A 20,137-nucleotide genomic window follows, 5' to 3' on the forward strand; every position below is an offset into this window, starting at 1 on the left:
CACAAAGGTAGAAATATATAAAACATATATAACATGTACCCATACAACCCTACAAAGGTAGAAATATATAAAACATATATAACATGTACCCATACAACCCAATGCCCTAATATCTTGGGAAAAATACTATAAATACTAATATTATATATATATATTTATTTAAGTCAGTTTTGTCAGCTTTTTGATTACACATTAAAATGTACAAAGATATTTAATTGAATAATATATACAATATAGCCACCATACTAAATATAGTAGCATGTGATTGGACATGTTCAAATTAACTAGAATTTTATTGGCATTGCTAATAGGTTAGACATGTTTAAACATTAAAAGCCTCTCATTAAATTGATGAGTTGGGTGCTGAATACTTGACTTTTACCTATATTGATCACTCACAGATAATGTGACTCAACTGGCCATCTATAGTATACTTTACTGCAACTTTCAAAGACTCCTCTTTACAATAAAAATGATGCCAAAAAACATACATTAAATGGGAATGAAATCTGTTGCTATCTGAAAAAAATAATTAATATATTAATATGGTTTATGAAATGTATTGTAGATAAAGCAGCTAACATTATTGTTTCAACTGTCTTCTTATTTCATATCTTTGATGCAATATAATCTAGAACAAGCTCGTAGTTTTCATCTGAATGATAAATATTTTAAAAGACCAGCATAAATAATTGCTGCATGGGAAATACATAAAATTCTATTTAAAAACATAAAACATAAAAATAGTCTAGGTAGCTACTGCAATACTGCTAGAGTATGAAGAACTTTGTTTGCTACAAAATATATATATATATCCAGCATTTCCCTTCACACAATGGATATGAAATAATTTAGCCTCTCTGCTTACACTGTGCTGAGACCACAGCATTTGCAATGTGGAGTCAGTGGCTGAGCATCTTTCCTACTAAGGTCCTTGGTCATTCCAAACACCCTGCACTTTCTACCCAAGTGCCAGTGACACCAGCTTTTACTGAAGCCTTATTACTCTTAAAAGAGCAATTTATCCCCTTGCAGGGTTATTAGAATCAGACAGCCAAGCTTATAGCTGTCAGTACAACTGCCTTCTTTGCTTCTTCTTTTTTTTTTCTTTCTAGCAGCCTGGCATATTTCTAGTTTCTTCTTCTTTTCATTATAGCTGGACACCATCATTACTGCTTTTATATCTGTCCATCATCTAGAACTGAAAACAAAGGGATATATCTTGAATCAAGCCAAAGTGAAGAGGAGAGAGAATGATATTCTATTTTTTACAGTCATAACAGTAGCAAGCAGTGCTGGATCTGCCTGCTCTGTGCTGATGATGGAGATGGAGAAGAGAGAGATGTGCTTTTCCTGAGGGCTACATATTTTTTTTTTTGGAGATCATACTTCAACACCCTAGGATGGCAAAGCAAATGTGTGCTCTGATTTTTCAGTGATTAATGACTGCTTTCTAAGCAATGAAAGAGGATATGGAGTGAGAGAAGATGCTGGGGATGGTGTAAAAGGAGCTGCTAGAAATGTTACCTTTGCTGAAACAGAGGAGAATGCTTATTCCTGAACTTGCAGTCATCCTCATGGTGTTCTTGAATGGTGTGAGTCTTAGCAAGATTAACAGGACAAAAGGAAAGCACTGGAAAGGGGGTAAGGAAAGAAACTTTTTTTGTAACCAGTACCAAGTAACTGTTACAGCTATGTTATTACATGGAACAGTAATGTTAAACTTTGTCTCAATCTAAAATTGCTTAGGTGTAGAAAGAAGGTTGACATTCTTATTTGCAGTTTTTAATTTTGCTCTAGAAATATTGTGGATGTGTTCTAAGTTTATATATGCACCTGTCTGTGGGTATGGGTTACCAGCAAACTAGTATACGTTGTATAGGGGTGTGTGTGTATATATATATATATATATATATATATATATATATATATATATATATATATATATATATATAACTATATGTGTAAATGTGTTCTGCCAACCACTCTGTAGGGCAGAAGGTAATATTACTCACATAATTATATTGGCTATTATATACAAGAGAACACAGGTTGGTAAGGATACCTAAACATAAAGAAACATGTGAAGCTCTTCTAGTTGATCAACCTCCTCCTCACTCTGGTGAGTCCCCATAACAGATCATAGATATCCTTTAGAGGCTGAGTGTGATGTGAGTTGTGGGTGGTGATCAGCAGGAGTACCAATCATTTTCTATGTTACAGTAAAATTAGAGATATACAGTGTTATTTTAAAAAAAACCTATGAATTGGGAATTTATATTGTCAAATCTAAGTTTAATATCTAGTCACGTGTAATTATAAAGGTAAATTAATTTGACCTCATAATTGCATTGTTTTTATAGGAATGAAGAAAGGTTTGAGATTATTAGAGCAGCTTAATTGATGTGAGAAATTATTACTAATGGTTTTGCTTTCTCAGGGTAAAGTTTAGCATCTCCCATGAATGATACCAGGTATTATAATCTTTCCTTGTAATTCATCTGCAATCCTGCCTACATTACTTTGGATTTCCCAAGCAGGTGCTTTTTCATCACAGTTGTTATGGATGTTCTATTTTCTTCCCTATCATCTGTTTTGTGATCTAAGGTTAAAGAGAATCATCAACATTAAAAAAAGGTTTAAATAATTTATATCAACATCCCAGCAGCAGTTATTCAACCCCTCCTTTCTATATTTCCTTTGTTACATTAGGGCACTGCAAATCTTCTATCTCCATCTCTGGATAACTTCCAAAAGCCACTTAGCTTGCACTGCCAGGGTAAAGGTGTTATAGGTGCAATAAAACATGAGACCTGCAAATTGGTTGTTAGGTTTGAAAGTTATTACTTTAACACCTCTGCATGCAAATGAGTCTACATAATGTGTTAAACTGTATTAAAATTCCCAGAGGGGTGGACAATCTGTTAGTTGTCATACTTAAGTCCCAGTGAACCAGTTTATTATTAATAAAGCAACGTAAGTCGATGTTACAAAGTTTTCCCCAGATGTACCAGAATGTGGACCTGTTAATAGAAACTATAATATATTATTTTTATGGTGAGTAGTGATTGTGATGAATTTATTTTGTTTTTTAATGGTTCAAAAATATGGATAGTCATAAACAGTGTTTTTTGAGTGTCTTGGAACAACATTTAAACCAAAAGGGCTGGAAAAATGAAGCTATAAGAGCAAACTTAGAAGTCAACTTAAGAAATTTAGAAGCCATAAATGGGTGCATCCATAGAGTTTTGGCAAGAAATTGGGACACACTAGTAACATTTATTTGATAAATGTTTTCTAGGAGTTTTCTATTTTCATATGTCGTGAAGGGTTGCAATATTCAAAAAGGAAAAGAAAAGCTAACCTCAACACATTGTATTAGTAAAAGTGCATGACATCACAGTATTGGTGCCACACACTGTTTACATTATGCCATCACACTTATGACAGTATGCACTCCAGTATTAAAGAGGTTAAATTCATAGAAGTTTTGCACCCCAGCAGTGAAGAGGTTAAGTACGCATTGTATTTTAACCCAACACTGAAGAGATAAACTTTACACATGTATGAAACTTTCACACACACGTAGAAGTTTGCACTTTTGCAATAGAGGTTAGCTACACACAAAAACGGACTGACAGGCAGAGTTTGGTGCTTAGCTGTACTGCAATCATTGCTTACGGTGCTCATTTACTGGGGTCTGTGGTGGGCAAGTTAATGATGTTCTATGGACCTTCACAAACCTTGCCATGGACACTGGTGTCCTTGTACGGACATTGACTGCAACTGTTACAGTTGTGCTACATTACACCTAGTGTGCCTACAGCGCTGTTACGTTGGGTGCATCAGTGTCTATGCCGGCTTCTATTATCAGACAGTAGACCACAGTTTTTAGAATACAGACTTTTCTTTGCAAAACCTGCTCTCTGTAGAAGCGATCAAGGTATCTGACCGACAACCTTCCTAACCTTTTAAGAAATGCTGAAGTCACTCAAATACCGGCAACCCTACTTGGAGATCATTTACAATTATGATACAGTTGCAAGGTTACATTTGCAATTATAAAAAGGAATCAAGTAAAACGGTGCATTACAGATTATTGTAGAGACATTTTGATGTTTAGTAGACATTTTCAGGGGAAAAAACAGGAACAAATATGTTTTGTAGAGAACTGTTCTATATCGAGCTCTGTACGAGGAGGTGGTGCTACCCGCTTTCTTATTGTAATGTGGAACCATGAGTAAGTTATTGGAAGTGAACAATAGGCTATAGAAGGTGTGGAGAACTTGGCTGAGCATGCCACTTGAGGAGGCAGGAGGTAGCTTTCCACAAGTGGTTGTGTTCTAGGCAAGGAAGGTGCTGGATATCCCTGGTCAAGTGTGTCTGGAATTACATGTCAGCCAGTTTAGACCCTTTACCATAACATATAGGGATGGCTAGGAGCCACAGTTGTCCAGCATAAGTCTCAACATTACTGCATTCTGAGTTTGTATAACTAAACAAAAAAATTATAGGATTAATAGAAAAATAACAAAAGTAGGTTTAATTTGTTTATGTGTGTTTAGCTGGTAAGAAGTTATTTTTGGTCCGGTACGTAGTCTTGCTGGTTATATGTACATTTGGGGGACTGTTTTTGTAATATTGAAGAAGAGAGTGACATTTGCATGTGGTTCCATAGGCAACAAGGTCAGGAAGAAGCTGGTATTTTTAAGAATGGAAATTTCACAGTTTAAGCTCATGTTGTCTACGTAAGCGAAAGTCTTGGTTGTTGTCTCTCAAACACGTATTTAGTCTGTTGCGTGAATCAAAGGTTACAAGTGTTATTAAGGAGTCAATTAATGGGGTAGGGATCACAGATGGTCTATTGCTTTTCTGTGCAGAACAAACAACATTCCAATTGTTTTGCTGTTTTTCTTTTCAGGCTAAAAATCTGAACAGAAAATGCTAAGTATAAATATATTAGACCCAATAAAAGGAGTATACTATATTTCTAGACAACAAATACAAAGGGGGACCAAACACTTTAAGCATACATTTTAGAATTCATTCTTTACAGTGGGTTGCAGTGGGATTAAACAATAATTTTGTGGGTAGATTTGGGGCACTTTCTCTCCATAAAGGCAGGTAATACCTTCCATAAAATATAGTATACTTTTTTTTTACACCAGGTGAAGCTGTTATGATTTAATGGTCTGTATAAAGCAAAGTGGCTTTACAAGTCCATGAGTGTCTGCAGAAAGACTATTAGAAGTCATTGGTGTAGAAAATGTCAACATGAAATGAACACAGAACTTTTTTATGTGCCCCCTATTCTCAGAAACAAGGTATGATAATAACATATGGCTGATAATAGTGTATAGCTTTAAATTGCCATGTTTTATATGTGAAGCAGATTGAGACACGGAGTATAAACTGCTCTGATGCGTTTTGTGCAGCGAAAATGTAATTTCATGTTAGGTGGGCTCAGTGGGTGTAGCTTCAGCAGGCACTTTTTTCATAGTACATGACGGTATAGTGCTACTTTAGGTGAAGATAAGCCTGCAACTGAGGTCAGGGTTGGTGTAAGAGCGTTGAAGCAGATGATGCTATGTTATATCAGGCAAGGTAAGCACAAGGGTGCAAAGAACGGGTTGAGCAAAAGGCATAGACAGCTATAGTCAGAATGCTACTAAATCAAATGTGAGTATTCTAAGCAGAGGTCAAGGCTAGAGACAAACAGGGTGAACAAAGAGGTCAAATAGATGGGTAATCCAAAGAAGACACTCTAAAACAGCAAGGAGGGTAGATCTGGAAACTGGAATCGAAGGATACACATGAACTCTAGAACAAAGCTCTAGAACACTGGAGCACTGTGGAATAAGACTGTGGGGATTTATAGTGCTGCAGATCTTCACTCATCCCCTCTACTGGACAAACCGCTCATCGGATTGGATGGCCGAGCATTTTTTTCCTAACTCATACCTCTCTGCTTCTTTGAGAAAAAGGGCATTGGGGCAGACTCTCCTCCCCCTCCATAGGTGGAAATGGTGCAACTTTAGTCCACAGCTTCGGCCTACCCTGCGATCTTGTGATACAAGCTACTACTTTAGACCACGGCTGAAGCCTACACATAGATCTCGGTTGCACCCTACTCTGATCTGGGTCAGAAGAAGAGGACCCCCTAGCATTAGAGGTAAGGTCCAAAGGGGCCTGACAAGACCTCTGTAAAGAAATTATCCTGATGGCCCTCAGAGAAATCAGATTTGAGGTTCACACAAGAAGCATTGGGGTCATCATGAAACATTTTGGGATTTCTGTCAGCAATATATTTCTCTGAATCTTAATGTAATGCCTATTTTAACATAATACTACTTGTATAGCATTTTAAAATATATATATATATATATATATATAACAAGTAAAATATATTCTATTTGGCTGTAGATAACTAAATGGTAAGTGCATGAAATCTATTATCTGGACCTTTTGTTAATTTCACATTTTCAGGGTGTCTACGAATGACCGTAGACAGCTTCATCATTATAACACATATATTTAACACAATGATAAATTCAACCTTTAAGCAACCAATCAACGTTCTTCAACCATGAAGAAGAAAAATACTTAGATGTCATTAGTGTTTTCATATATAAAAGTGTAATATATGTTGCCTGCATTGCCTTATTTGCACATTTTCTTTATTGTGCTATGTGACTTGTGATATCAAGGACATGGGGTGTTTTCTGTATGTAATACCCTCACCGTCAGGATTAACAAGGACTCTTACTAATTAAGGTGAACCTGTGACATGAATCATATAAGCAGGATACAATGACCTCATAATGGCAAGTGTCACCTTTTTGCAATGAAATCATCAAACCGTCAAGGTGGACATCAAGAAATACAAGCAATGAATATTTACTTTAGGAATACGGTATCTGCACCCAAATCATTCTTATTGCATTTTTTCCATTGTGTCGCCTGAAAATACCTTTAAACCTATAGTGTAGTATACAGTAATATTATCTATTTAAAAACCTAATAATACTTTAGAACGCCTGTGAGACATGGATATAGTTCTGGAATATTCTCTATGTCCATTTTGATTATTTATTGCTCAACGTAAGAATCAGGTGTAGATGATACTGTGTTCTCATCCGTGCCAATTTTGTTCTTTCATTGTTTCATATAAATCTATCCCTTAAACAATACTTTTTGAACAATGTTAATAAGGAATTGACAATTGCTATAGAATTTCTCATTAAAATGTGACTTATTACAACTAAATTGATATTGTGCATGATTATCCCTTCTGTATGTTGCTTAATGTATGGAAATTGCATCTTTTATCCAAATAAATCATGTTGTTTTGTATGCAACTATTAATGACCTTTTACAGTGTTGACAATTTGTATGATATGGAATGCTGCTTATTTGGAACATTTTGGGTCTTACATTGATTAATGTAATTGGTAATCATTTCTCTACGTCATTATAGTCTTCCCACCATGGTCAAATGACTAAGGTGCTTGTGACTTAATAAAGTCCCTGATATAAAATGTGATGATTCCTACTTCCACTGAAGAAAAACTGCCTACAGCAAGCATACTGTGAGGCTGTAACCCCTTCATAATCGGCAGCAGATAGTAGTAGTGCAGGATTTGTATGATTACATCCAGTGGGTGACGTGGCTGGTATTACAGGCAGGTTGAGGCATTAGGAACACCAACCTGGGACAGACATCAGAGCAGGTAATAATTCAGATCAAGGTCTTAAAGCAGGTAGTACATGCTCAGTTATAGGCCTGTTTAGTGAGAAAGCTGACAAGAGTTAATTTGTAGCCTTGAGCTGCTCTGATTCGAGGATTTGGGGCTACTATCACAATTTTTTCATGTGCGTGCAGCTTGCAATTCTATATAAAGCCAGTAATAAGGACCTCTTCATGGTCCTTGCTTTTCATGGGTTTCCAATACAGTCCATTTTGGCTGGGCAGAATAGATAGCATGAATCATGAAGTTTGCCGAATATGTTTTGGGCCACTGCATTTTTGGGTGTTTTGGTCTAGCTTTAGGTTGGGGCCCCTGCGGATAGCACTTTTCTGTAACGGAGCATAGTGGAAAAGTGACACCATTGCAACCATAAAGGTTGATGGCGCATTCTGTCAGTAGATGGGAATCCCAGAGTTGATGAAATTCTTTCAATATGCTTCGCTGTCCCTTTAAATAGGAATATTGCTTTTAATAGGCTATAATACATACATTATATTCATCACATATAAAAGATGACAGACTACAAGGCTATTTATATAACTTGTTTAATATTTATGGAACATGCACAGCTTCTATTGTGAGCATATCCTTCTCTAATCTTCTATAATGTCTGCTTATTACAATACTCATAAGGAAGGTTTCAATATGTCACGCCAGTCTATCGTTAGACCAGTTCCTTCAACTATTGGTCACCTTTCAAAACGGATCAGAAGCCTTCACTCAAGCCGTGAATTCTGACAGCTGCTAACACTAAGGTTATTTCTTATGTGACTCGCCTGAAAATAGATAGCTTTCCTACGATAAGAGCAGCATTGACATGTCACACGCCGAGAGAACAGGGAGAGGAAATATTTTTTTCAAAAGAAGACAGTAATGTAGATGGGTATCAAAGTTCAAGAAATGAAATACAGACTAAACTGGTTTTCTTTCTTCAGCGGATATACACAGAATAAATATTTCATCTGGGTCAGAATTGGCAGGGGTGCCGCATAAGCATGTGAATCTGAAGGGAAAACTCAATACTTCAAAATAAATAATGTGGTTCAGTTACTGAATGATTAATTCATGTGTCTACTCACCAAGTGCGTTGACATACATGCACATTTTCATTACACTTTACTACAAGAAAATCAGTGCATGCGCTACTGTGGCAAAAATTGATCCACTGTAAGTTTGTTTTATAGGGCATCAGGTGTGATGAGAGATCAGAGATGTTCCTTGTAACTAGCCCAGTCAGGACAGTGTGCAGACAGCATGAGAAAAACAGGCTACGACATATATGACCACTACTTTTACACGTCTGATACACGGGTGCAAGAAATTCAGCGCACGTGGAATGACTGGCACATGAGGCCTGGCTACGGCTGCGTCTCGGTATTGTTATTCAATTGGCAAATACATACAGTACCTATTTCTCCAGTGGACCCAAGGTTTAAATGTCTTTCTTGGCAGAGGGGAGTAGGAAGGGTACATAAACGTAAGAAGGTAGAGTTTTGTTATCTGTTTATGACAACGTATCGCATGTGTTTGTCTCACCTTCCCTCCCTATATATATACATATAGGTTTATGTATGGGTCAGGTTTTATATTGTCACAGTCGGGGTGGAAGCTTGAGAGGTATCTGGGGGCTAATGCGGTGGTCTGGTTAATGGTTATAAGGATTGGTGGGAGGCTCCTGGCTTGGAGTGGTGCTGGGAACCTCTGGATTTGGGTGGAGTTTCTCAATATGCCCTCCCATGGTGGTTTTTGTGTGGCCGTGGGATACCCTGGCAAGCTTGGGTGGTTTTGGATTTGTTGTTTTTTATGTTTAGTTTTGATTGTTATTGTCTGTGTTAACACAGCCATGTGTACCTGTGTACAGGTTTGCGTGACAATCCCACAAGTTTACAATCTAGAGGTTGGCAACCTTTTAGGGACATTCTAGCTAGGATTGTGTTTGAGGTTGTTGTCTTTCTTGCAACTCAGCTAGACATTAATGAACACTTCTAAGCCTCCATTAGACCTTGGTGCCATTTGGACAACAATGATCAAGCAGGTGACCAAAGCATGCCCAGTGCTGCACGATGGACCAAAATCCACTAGTCCTGCAATGTGATAGTTCTCTTAAGAAGGACCCTCTCATTGCATGTTAGACACTAGGGCTTAGAGTGCATAGTATTAAGTCATTTAAGTGTTTATATGGGCTCGTAATGCCAGCTTTTTAAGAAGTGAAAGGCTCTTAAATACTTAATGGGCAAAGTTATATGTTACTGGAGTTATCATTAAACACGCATTGTCTCTTTTTATCCATAGACTGAGCAAAAGACATTTCTATTATATATTGCTATAGGGGAAGCCCATATTTTTTTTTGCTGAGGGAGCAAAATATTTTATTATACTAATGCGCTGCCCAGGATGTGGGCCATAGACAGAATTAGGCAGAGCATGTGACTCCTCTGTGAAGAGTTGCTTGTCATACATTTACATTTACAAAGGTTTTAATTGGGAGGGTAAAAGTTTTGTTTTTTTCCAGTACTGTGATTGCTCCAAGTGATCTTGTAGTCTTGCAGGCAGGCCAATAACCGGACGCACTTTTAGTGTGCCAGCGGTCCACCAGTATTAGGCCTCAGTTACGGTGTACACACACACTCATTCTAACACCACAGCCAAATATATACTCACACCACTGTCTAAAGCCCACACATTCACTCTAACACCACAGTCTAACAAACCCTCTCACATCACCACACCTCTCGCACCCTTCCTTTCCTTGCACAGAATCTAACTCCACAGCAGCTATATGACCCCACTGAGCTCAATTCAAACTGGCCATGTTTAAAGAAACTGGACTGGCCTACACAAACTGTAAACCCCACCCCCACAAAATTAAATTTAAAAAAAAAGGAAAAACATAAAAAAACACTTATATTGAATGTGTTTTTTTTTTTAAATGAGAGGATTTTATTTTTTGTAGGCTTCAACTTCATACCAGAATAATGATGAGGGTAGTGGTAGTTGAAGCAGTCAAAAGCAGGTGAACCAAATAATAACATACATTAAGAAATGTATATTGTTTGCTTATATTTGCAATTATTATTGAATTTAACCCTTCTTATGTGTGGTTACACTGCATTATATAATGTTCTGTCTTCTAAATGGGCTGTGTGTGTACTATACATGCAAATTAATGGATAAATGACTAAGTTTTAGCATTTTTGTTTGCTCTGGCAGATATCGAAAAATAAAAATTGAAAAGTTTTGGTTCTGTTTTTTTTGTGTATGTGAATACCGTTATATCATTTCATGTGATGCATGATTTCCCCTAAACTAAGTATTTGTGAATAATGGAAAAAAAGAGTATTCATGTGCGTATATATATATATATATATATATATATATACACACGCACACACACACATATATATACATAATCGGTAGACATGTGCATATGGGCCAAAACGATTCAGACAAATGTTTCAGTTCGTTTTTGTCCCATTCATTTTCGGGCAATGAATTTCGTTCCTTGTACATTCGGTTCCGCCAAAAATTCAGGGGCATTTTTAATTTGGGAACGGAATTCATTGCCCAGTGCCCACATTCACACACCCACTCACTCTCTACTCTCATCCTAGTTCTCTCTCTCTCTCTCTCTCTCTCTCACATTCTCTAAATGTTTCCCTACCTTCTCTGCCAATGCTGATCACTTCTGCTTCAGCATTTTCTTCATCTTCTTCTATCTTTTATCTTCTCTCTTCTCTTCTACCTTCAATCTGCTATATTCTATCTTCATCCACATCTACGCAGACATAACCCGGCAGGAACTTCTGCTAAAATGGTCGCACTTGCGGTGATGTCCTCTCTTAGATGTTCGGCAGAGAAGGTAAGGAAACATGTCAGAGAGAAAGTAAACGAGATAGTGTGAGAGCGTGAGTGAATGTAGAAATTTGAACCCTTTTCTTAAATTTTCGTCTTATTTGTGGGGGTCTGGTCTCGTTTTTGTGGTCTTCGTACGAATCGCTGAATTTACTGAAAGTCCGTGAATTTGCAATTTGTATGAATCCGAATGTACATGTCTAATAATGGGGAACTTGGGAAAGTGTATAGCAAAATTACAAAAATTGTCCTGATCTTCCAATTGGAAAAATATAGATTAACACCCATCCTTCAAATGGTTAGAACATTAAGATTTGAAAATAGCCACACAAAATGTTTACTAGGCTATTTTATAATGGCTCATTCAAGTACTTTTTATGCAGCGATTCCAACAACTGTGTTTTTTGCTTTTTTTTGCTTAGGATTTCCAAAGAGTAAGTTCACAGGATAAGGAAAAATGCTAAAAAACAAACAAAAAAAAACAATTTATGTTTAGTAACATCACCAGAACATGGGGTGGGAGAAGAGGGGGAGTGATTTGTTTAAAATTATTTTCCTTTTTTTTATGTAAACATTTTAATTAATATATTAAGGTTCGCATAAAAACCTTGGTAAAAACCATAACCATAACCCTATTTGCACCTCCCTAAAACAAGAGATCCTTTTTTTTTCCAGCTGTTGGAGTGACAGAATAGCATACAATACATCTAGTGTGGTCCATTATCCAAGTGACACAATTACAGAGTATGGTACTCTTTAACTGCCTATGTGATGTGCTAGCACTTAAAATCAGTAGTTTCATAGTGGTTATTTTTTAATATTGCGGTATTTTATAGTACCAGTAACGCTTTGCGATAAGTATTGAGTAGTGTAATACTACTGACATTTTTATCCTATATAGCACAAAATGATCTTGATAATGTTGCTTATCGCAAAGCACTTTAATTTTGTGTAAATCTGTAAAATTAAGTGCAACAAAGCAGAGACTTTAGGCAATTCAAAATGGAAATGTATGTAATAATTTGTAATATCATTATAAACCCTACTTAGTTTAGGCTACCCACAGATTAATACACGCTTACATCCTGCAGACCGCTCGCTGTAGTGCTTCAGATTAATTTTAATTTGCTTCCATGCTGGTAATAGCCATAAAAGTATTGGGTGTTCATAAAAGTGAATAGAGCTTCCACCATTAAGGTTGAACTATTAAAGTATATTGAGTACAATGTAAGCGCTGTGAGGCTTTTTTTAATTTGATAAGAGCTGTAAGTTTTCATGTGTCTGAGAATGAGAAAGTTGTTGCTGAACTCTGGTCTAGATTAATTGATCCCTCCGTTGTTCCAATGCTAGCAGATACAATGGCAGGAAAAAGTAAGTGAACCCTTTGGAATTACCTGGTTTTCTGCAGTAATTGTTCAGCAGTGGACAGGCAGAACCTCTTAGGCGGTCACATTTTAACATGTGGGCCAGGTGCTATAACCATACCTGGGAACTACACAGAGTAGGCTACCCAAAGCTCTCTTTCTAAGAGAAATGGCTTTGTGGCGGGGCTAGGTGTATGTAGGCTAGGCAGCCTTAATTGGATGGAAACTGGATGGAGAGCTGGGTAAAGTGTGAGGAGAAAGAGGAAACTGACTCTGAGACCCAGGGAAGCATGGTTTCATCTGGAGACTCTGGTTTAAACTTGGACATTAATAAATCCCTATATGTTTTAAAGGGTGTAGTTATAGATGTAGCTAGGAGACACAGCTTTATTAGAATGTGTATGCAAATTTATGTCCTGTTGATGCAGGGTTCTACAATGCTAAAAAAGAGAATATTTGCTTTTTTATTGTGACTTGTTAAATTGACACCTTTTTTCTTGGTGCCCATGATCCTAATGAATCCAGCATAATGAACCCAGCGTGATGATATGGTATATTCTAGAACATCCATGAAGGGCACGGTAGCAGATCCATGCCTTAAAAAGGCAGCTTTTCAGAAAATGTGATACTTTCTCTTTAAAAAAAAAACTAGAGGAAGAACTAAAGGTAAATCTCTAGAGCAACCACATACACAAGTAAAAAAAACTCTCGAGTGCTTAATAACTCATTCACTGCATTTGTAGATGGGCCTTTTAAGCATGTTCTTTGTTTTATTCTCTAAGTTCACTATAATATTATTCCTTTTAAGTAGTACTAGTAACTTATTCATTGCTTTGAATTTCTAAATTTAGAAGTGCAGAGATAAAAGTCTTTCGCGTCCTAAGAGATTTTCAAATTTAAGCAATCAATATGTGCCCTACTTTTCAGGGGATACATAGCAGTATTCTTTTTAAACACATCTCGACACATTTCTTAATCCTGAAGGCTGACACCTTACTTTCTAAGGACATATTTTCCTTTAAAAACAAGTCATGGAGAGAAAAAATAATGTGCATCAAATATTTTGGACTTGGGTTCTTTATGACTGACTACAGAAAAACTCACCTGAGGGCTGAAAGTGATTAGGTAATCACTTTCATCTATTACACACATGAATTGCTGCAAGAACGCCTTTTCTCAAACACTGTCAAGTTCTTAATCTTTCTATGTGCATAGAGAAATTTGCCCAAAATGACTGAGTTTAGTTATCAAAATAAATGCCTAACATTAAAGTGCAATACTAACACATTAAGAGGGATTATTGCAGTACTAGTCTCAGAAAAAAAACTAATGTCTCTATTAAAGGCGAGACCTTTTCGAGGACACACATGACTACAAGACCAGTTATTATTTAACAAGACATTCATTTTTACTTTCGCACACAATTATTTCGCTTCACTTTGAACCAGAGTTTTTGTTTTTAGTATCCTGAAGTCCTCTGCTTCTTCTCATCCAACTCTTACAAAGGTTGCCTGCAGCCATCAACGCCAATCAGCAAATTAGCTGTAGAGGAGAGATGAGTTGATAGAGTACCATAATCCACATATCTTGGACGTGGTTAGCTACCCAAAGCTCCTGAGGGTATGACAGCAAGCAAGTGGTGGGATTAGTCCCAGACTTTAAAGAAGGGAAGTTGGCAGAAAATGGAGGAGAGTAGGTAAAGACTGGGTTGAACCCAAATGAGGAGTTGGTGCCACTAATGACCTTTCTCTTGATTACTGATTGATGGTAGTAGCCTAGAGCCACATCTCCAGGTGAAACGAGCAGGTTCTGAGGCATGATAATCATCCATATCCAAAGAACAGGAAGTTAACACGGCTGCTTGTTGTATACACTTTTCATTTTGGTTATTTAAGTCTGCAAACACCATTACAGGGGTTTATTTTGTGTAAAATGTAGTATTTTGAAGAGGTGATGAATTCACCTATGTTATCAAATACTAAGTAATTATACATTTGCAGTAAACAAAGAGATTTCTTATACTGAATGAAAATTCCAATGATCACATTTTATTTCATGAAAATTGCATGCACTACTCATCCTTACTGCTATGCCAAGTGTTGCATTTAATGACAGATATTTCTTCTTTAGGATGATTATATGCTGTGAGAAAACCTTTAGGATTATTTAATCAAGAAATTATGTCAGGAACTGTCTTTGCTGAGACTTGAATGCTGCTTTCTTTGTTACCGGCTCTCCCCTTATCAATTACATTTTAGGCCTAGACCTGGTAACCATGACGCTACAAGCCTAAATATTATTGCCAACTCTCCTCAGCTGTGTTTGGTCAGGTGTCCGCTCTCTGTCTATAAAAGCCTTTTCTGGTCACTGTGTCAAATTATTGTGGTTCATCTTTGCACTTTAATTGCGCCCGCTGCGGTTTTCTACTTACCTGTTGCCATTTCTGGACTGTCTGACTTTGCTGCCTCCTCCTACCTACTGAACTCGACTTGCTTGACTACGCTTACTACCTTTATGTTCCAGCCACTCAGTTCTACTGTAATACATAAAATCCAGACAGTCGCTCTAGGCTCAGGGGCTCAACCTCCTGGGTAACGAGTGGCTACTTCTGGCAGACGACCTAGCTGACCCGGGTGCTGGACTCCAAACCTGCTTAACATCAGTATTTATTTGGAAGTATCACATTTAGCACATATCATCCAGTACCTACTGCATGTTTCTCATTATATACTTGAAGAGCTTAATTTAAAGGGACAGTAACATGATGTTTTGACATATCTGTTTATTTAATATAAATATATTAGGTTCAGCAGCCCTCCTCCTTTTAACATTAGGCTGAACCATTTGGCTAACATTTTAATTTCTTTGCATTCATCGTGTGAACTGGGGAAACCTTGGGGTGAAGGCATAGGTCCCAGCATTATTCAAACAGTTGGTAACAAGAACTTACCCAATTCAGCACTTCCTAAAACCACAACACTCAAGTTGTGCTAATGGTGGTGGGTGATGATTACGGTCTGCAGCTGCGACTACGGAATAAAAACAAGAAGGCATCTTCAGGAGTGCTCCCAGTGCTTACAAGATGAGATGGATAGACCTGCGTAGGGATTATAGAGTTTTGTGCTTAAATGTATCAATCGTCTACTAATGGCAAAGAAGGTCAGGCCTAGTGGACTGGCACGAGCTGGCAGCTGCGACACCTTTCCCTATTGTTCTAGAGAACTAATTTAATATAAAATATAATTGTTCATTTAAGTTCCAAATTAACCTTTCATGTGCCAAATCACCCTTTGATACTCAGCTGAAAAGGTCATAGTGATAGTAGACCAAAATAAAATACTTACTTTTCTTATATTCTGAAATTTTATTTTTACGATCAAAAAAGTCCAATCATTACAATTTCAATTCTCTCATGTTTTTTTTTTTTTGTTATACTTAGACTATAAATGTTAGGCAGTTGTCTAATGGACTGTGGATGGCTTTTTTACTTTTCTAAAATCTGTTTAAGTTTTGCTTGCTCTGCTGCAAAGATTTGAATGCAAACACGCAATTTTATTTTTTGTTTACTCATGTAGATAATCCATGCTTGCTTTGCAGAATTATGTGACTATTTAATTTTGATTTACGGGTAGAGAGAAGAGATATCCAATAAAAAAGTTCAATAGGAATAATGTTTCTTACTAAAAGGTAATTACAGTAATGCTTGGCTTTTGGCTTTTACATATAATATATATATAATATGTGTGTGTATCACTCTTTGTCTGTAGCATCCCTCTATATGCAGCCTTGAAGATAAATAAAACATCAATATGTACTAAAGAGTGTAATCGCATTACCATTACTTAAGGTAATTATTGAACACATTATCGCACATTCTTTTGAGCCAAGGGTCCAATTCTATTTGCTCATTGCCTGCACACTGTCATTGATCTGAATAATGGAAAGCAATTTCACACACCCATTGTCATTAGGCATTGAGACACTTACTGCATAGCTGGGGTACAGTATCTATCACAATCATATGGTTGCGCTGAGCTCAGCACTGGCTACTAGTTAGATTGGAAATACTGTACCAATGATGGAAAAGGACCCTGCTCGCTGTGTATTTGCATGTGAAAAAAGCAATAAATCACTAGAAAACCAGATTATTTTCATACAGTGTGGGTCCTACCTATAGAGGAGAAGAACGTTTTAGTTCATAGAAGAACCACCAAAAGTAGGACAACAAGAGGGTTTTCACGGGTTGGTTTTTGATAAGATATCGACAGGTACAGACCTCATGCCTCACGAGGAACTATTATCAAGGGAGCCCTGAAAAGATGAATTCACAGAGTCTCTGTTACTGTGGTCTACTAGTGTCTCTGCATTTTATTTGGCTCGTTAGTTTTGAGATTTGTTATAGTTTTCAGTTTATAGATGCAGGGGAAATATGTAAGTAAAAGAAAAAGATATATCCTTACGGCTTCTAGTGCCTTTTCCTGTCTTCCTGTTCTCTGAAACATATTTTTCCTGATATCCCCTATTTTTCTCACACTTTGCAACCCACTTTGTTTTATCGTGACGACGGTCTATGTGAACCTTCAAAGGCAAAAGACCTACAGTACATTTCTATCAGTTATAGTGAGCAGAATTGCCAAGTTGTTTTTTTTCAGCCTTTAGTTATTTTTTTCATGGAAAAATACAGCAAATTATACAATTATCTATTGAAAGGACAAAATAAATTAGCCTTCTATGCTGTGCCTTAGAACACTTACCTCTGTTAATTTCCACTAAAATTTCTTGCTATATTTACTTTTTATGTTCATGTTTTTACTGTCTTGTTTCATTTTAAATGTTCATAATTCTGCATTGCTGCATGCCAACGGTAAGGAGAGGATTCCTTTCACTGTTAGTGTACTCTAATACAGTTGCTCACCTCTTTTGGGCACAAAGTGTTTACACAAAATATATATATTTTAAAAACATTAGAACAAAAAAAAAGGCACAACTTTATAATATATTGTTTTTTGGCTCGGGGATGTGGGTGTTACACAGGTGCAATTAGCAGCCATCCTGGCAAGTGGGTCATTTGGGGAAAAGACTTATAGTTGGGAAAACCCAGAAAGCTTTGATTTTAGAAAATTTTTCATCATTATGATATAGTGCTTACAAAGACAGCTTGTAAATATATATATATATATATATATATATATATATATATATTGAGATATATATTGGAGCAAGTCTACAGAAAACTTCAATAGTTGAATGTATTCCAGGCATCACTTACACAACACAAATGTATTATTTAGTATTTATATGTACCCTAAATTAAACCCTAACATAGATACATGAAAATACTTTAAATTTGTATCTCACAAGGGCAGATAGGACAAAAATGGATAAACGGCAGAGGAACTTGGGTACACGAAAAAAAATCTTGCACTTATTGTAACAATGGTTATTATGACATTTAAAATCTTGTATTTTAAACCTTTCTCTTTTAGTGGATATGTACAAATACACTGTTTTAGAACACATTGATGTAATTTTAAGTGTTATATATTCAGTATGATTGAAAAAAAGAGTATTTCCAAAGATGGGAATCAGAAGAGTCTTGGAAAGCTGTCATAGTTTGTAGTCAATAAAAAGCAGACTGGTCTGAACAAGCCATGTGTTGGTATAGAAATCAAGACAATGAAACAGCAGAACCTCTAGCAGCACAAAACCAACTAACTAGACAATAATCTAAACAGCCTAGAAACAGATTTTCTCATACATATAAAAATTCACTCTTCCAAGCAGCAAGTATGAAAGGCTCAATATTTTTGCTTGTGGGTTTGTGATTTCCACTAAAGTTCAATACTTAAGAAAGACTCTAAAATATGGTTAAGTGTCACAGCTGGACATCCCTGCATCTAAAATATTTGTATAGTAAATAAGCACAATTATTTATGGTGACTCTGTAAATTGTATTTAATGTTCCAAGGGTAAAGTATCTTTTGAGAGCACCCATGTATCTTTTCACAAGTTTGCCTTTTCCTTACATTTTCTAGAAATGTAAAACTGTGGAATTAGCAGTATTTCTGTTGTATCAGCTACATTAGGGAATCAGCAGGAAGAAACAAACTCACATAATTAGATACACTAATAGGACAAATATGTTGGAATTGTTTGTTAAATGTTGCAAGCAATTTCATTAAAATTCTAATTTATAAAAACCATTCACCTATGATAAACACTAAGATTAGAGAACAGCTGGTTTGCTTTTCCTCTCTCGTAATCTTCAAAGAAAATTATATTGCGTGCCAAACACTATTGATTTAAGGCTTTTTAAACTTGGAAGCACTGTGTTGCATTTGGCTGGCATTACATATCTTAGTGAAAAAAATCACTATGTGTAGAACATTAGTTGGTGTAAGCACATTTTATGTGTTGGGCAATAAGGTACTATCTTCCATTTTGTTGTACATAATAATAATAATTTTGTTGTTGTTAATACATTTGTGAATTAGGAGAAAACGTTCATCATGCACTAATGTATCCCTTTTGCATGCAGTGTGTATTATACATGGAGCCTTCATTGCACTGAAATATGATGTACACTTAGCATTGAGTTTAGCCAAGTCTACTAGGTTGCTGTAGAATTGGTAGTAGTTAAAAATGTTGGACAATTCTTCCAAATATTGATGTTGATCAGTTAGGGAGCTAGGTGGTAGATAGTCCTTCAAGTTCTTCAATGAGATAAGTTAGACATATGCCACTTTGTTTAGACCCAATCAGGGAGACAAAATGGACTGGGTTCACTGTATTTTTGCCCACTTTTGTCCTCCATCCATATTGATCCTTTCCCAATAATTTATGACGGTATTACAAATATTGTTTGTGACCTGTTCACCTACGTTCAACTTATGTTATGTTTTCAAACATTTTCTTGATTTTCTTTCCCCCCCCTTCATTTTAATTGCATTGAGAGCTGGCAGTAGTCTTTGTGACTACATAACATTTGAATTGAAGTGATGGTTTCCCCTTTCTATTTAATGATGCCATGGAGTAGTGGTTGTTCTCTCACATGGGGACACCAAGACAAAAGAGGCATATTTTTGATGGTTTGGCTACAGCTTACAATATCCCCTATGATAAGCAGTGTCAAGGCAGGCAATGGGCTATGGTCCAGTTCCAGTCTATGCCACT

At 36.5% G+C, this 20,137-nt stretch overlaps 1 protein-coding gene across 1 annotated transcript in view; it reads left to right on the forward strand.

Annotated features, from left to right (window-relative positions):
* The first annotated feature begins 1,256 nt into the window (after positions 1–1,256).
* The window catches only part of ROBO2 (roundabout guidance receptor 2), a 422,548-nt gene continuing 403,667 nt past the window's right edge, over positions 1,257–20,137 (forward strand). The window contains exon 1 of the mRNA XM_053456882.1: positions 1,257–1,644. Coding sequence (XP_053312857.1) covers positions 1,521–1,644 — 124 coding nt within the window. The 5' untranslated portion in view covers positions 1,257–1,520. The remainder of the gene's footprint in view (positions 1,645–20,137) is intronic.

This window comes from Spea bombifrons, chromosome 2 (genome assembly GCF_027358695.1).
Source record: "Spea bombifrons isolate aSpeBom1 chromosome 2, aSpeBom1.2.pri, whole genome shotgun sequence".
Classification (NCBI taxonomy): domain Eukaryota; kingdom Metazoa; phylum Chordata; class Amphibia; order Anura; family Pelobatidae; genus Spea; species Spea bombifrons.